The sequence below is a fragment of the Volvox carteri genome (assembly GCF_000143455.1).
Source record: "Volvox carteri f. nagariensis unplaced genomic scaffold VOLCAscaffold_46, whole genome shotgun sequence".
In the NCBI taxonomy this organism is placed as follows: Eukaryota; Viridiplantae; Chlorophyta; class Chlorophyceae; order Chlamydomonadales; family Volvocaceae; genus Volvox; species Volvox carteri.
The window spans coordinates 499,255-501,309 of record NW_003307589.1 but is presented as its reverse complement, the minus strand read 5'-3'; the positions used below and the strand labels follow the sequence as shown (position 1 = coordinate 501,309).

General features: G+C 63.3%; 1 protein-coding gene across 1 annotated transcript in view; it reads right to left on the bottom strand.

Moving 5' to 3' along the window:
- VOLCADRAFT_82983 (uncharacterized protein) overlaps nucleotides 1-2,055 on the bottom strand; it is a gene marked incomplete at its 3' end in the record, with an annotated part of 7,634 nt that overhangs the window by 2,925 nt on the left and 2,654 nt on the right. The window contains exons 6-7 of the mRNA XM_002954791.1: nucleotides 1,599-1,733; nucleotides 1,174-1,265 (exon numbers count right to left, since the gene is read on the bottom strand). Coding sequence (XP_002954837.1) covers nucleotides 1,174-1,265; nucleotides 1,599-1,733 — 227 coding nt within the window. The remainder of the gene's footprint in view (nucleotides 1-1,173; nucleotides 1,266-1,598; nucleotides 1,734-2,055) is intronic.

Sequence of the window (2,055 nt, the reverse complement as noted above, 5' to 3'; positions counted from 1 at the left end):
GGGGAAGGAGGGGGCAGGAGGGGGGGAGGAGGTGAAACAGAGAATGATCCCCGATGACGGCCCCCTAGGGTCGGGTAGGCGTCAGGAAGGGTTTCACGGGTTTGAAGGGGCGTGACGTGTGTGTATGCGTGTACGTGTGTGTATGTGTGAGGGGTGTGTATGTCCATGTGTGAGGAGTGTGTATGTGCATGTGTATGTGCATGTGTGAGGAGTGTGTGTGTGTCTGCGGGGAAGGGGGGTTCAGCGGGTGGTGTTCTCTCGCCCTGGTGCCCGCTCACAACAGGGTCCTGCAGGGCAGCGCAGGTACCCCACCCCCTTTAGGACGCCACACGCACACACAGACTGGACAGCCTTCCCTTCCTTCCCTTCTCTTCCCGTACACACAGTCGGAAGACACACACATCTGTGCCCCCTCTTACTCCCTCCCTTCGTTACTCCACCACACCGGCACTGGTGGCTAGCCAACCAAAAGCCATGTAGGTGGATACGTAGACTGATGGGGTAAGTAGGTGGTAGACCGATGGGGTAAGTAGGTAGGCGATAAAAATATATATAGGTGGATAGCTGGGTAGACACAGAGGCCATTGCTAACTCGATATGCATGTAGACAGGCAATACACAGGTAGCTCAGTGTTGCACTCCTCCTTCTCTTCTTCTTCTTCTTCTTCTTCTTCAGGTTTACGTTCCCATCTCTTCCTCCTCTGCAGCCTCCCCAGACTAACAAAATAACAAAGCCCCTAACACACCCCTCACCTTACATCATCCCCGACTGACCAACCCGCGGGGCCGCTGCCCACTACCTCCCCTCCACCGCCGCCGTCGCCACCGCCAGGCAGCGCCGCCGTCTCCGGCGCCGCCAGCGACATTCGCGACGGCCCCGTCACCCACCCGCCACTTGTGCCACCTCCGCCTCCGCCGCTGCTCCCGCCGCCGCGTTGCGCATCCCCCGCCGACGCCGGCCGTGACCCACGCTGGGACATTGGCCGCCGCATCTCCATCGCGCCCGGTGCTGCTGCAGCCGCCGCCGCCGCCGCCAAAGTCGTCGTAGCCGCTCCCTCCGCAATTGCATGCGGCGCAACACCAGCACCGGGGGCTGCAGCGCCCCCCCCACCAGGCCCCCCACCAGCAGCTCCGTCAGCCTGCGGCGGCGCCGGTCTCCCGCGGTTTCCAAACCCCCGGACGTACGGCCTGCCCCCCGCTGGACGCGCCTCGTACACGAGCGCCGGCAGGTCCTGCTTCCGCTCAATGGCCATCTCCACCAGGGCCTGGACGACAAGGGCAGCGACACAGGTCTAAAGGCCATCCACAGGTTTCCCGCCCGATATGGGCAGCTCAGCGCAGCGCAGCTCACCTCAGCGCAGCGCAGCAGGATCGGAAAGCGGAAAGAGCGAGAAATGGCATCCGTGTGCAGTTGGCGGCGGATACCGGGTGTTCAGATCAGAAAGAGCTGTGCGCTCCCGCGCGGTGTCCTAAACAGGACCCACAGCGGTTTCCCCAACAGACCAAAACGACCCCCCACCCAATCCCCATCATTCCCCGGCAGCTTCTCCTCCCTCCTTCCCCCAAAAGGGGATTGCCGTAACCTTTACGTCGTATACCTTGAGGGGCCCGCCGGGGATGAGTACGGCAGCAATGTCGTACAGCGCCATGAGGACGAGAATGACCCAGGCAGTCCACTCCGGGATCCACGTGAAGATATACGCCACGATGATGCCCACCCAGATCAGGTACAACTGCGATAGAGACGACGACGGCGATATGGACGACGAACTTGTATTGTTGCCGTTTGCATGTGTGTGAAAAAATGCGGCTGGGCGAGAGAGAGAGAGTGTGTGTGTGTGTGTGTGTGTTGCGAACAGTTAGACAGGGGATTGGGGAATCATGTTGAAGTCTGTAGGAAATCTCTTGAGCAAATCCCCCCTGGCCCCCCCCCCTGGCCCCCCCCCCTGGCCCCCCCCCTGGCCCCCCCCCCGGGCCCCCCCCCCGGGCCCCCCCCCGGGGCCCCCCCCCGGGCCCCCCCCCCGGCCCCCCCCCCGGGGGCCCCCCCCCGGGCCC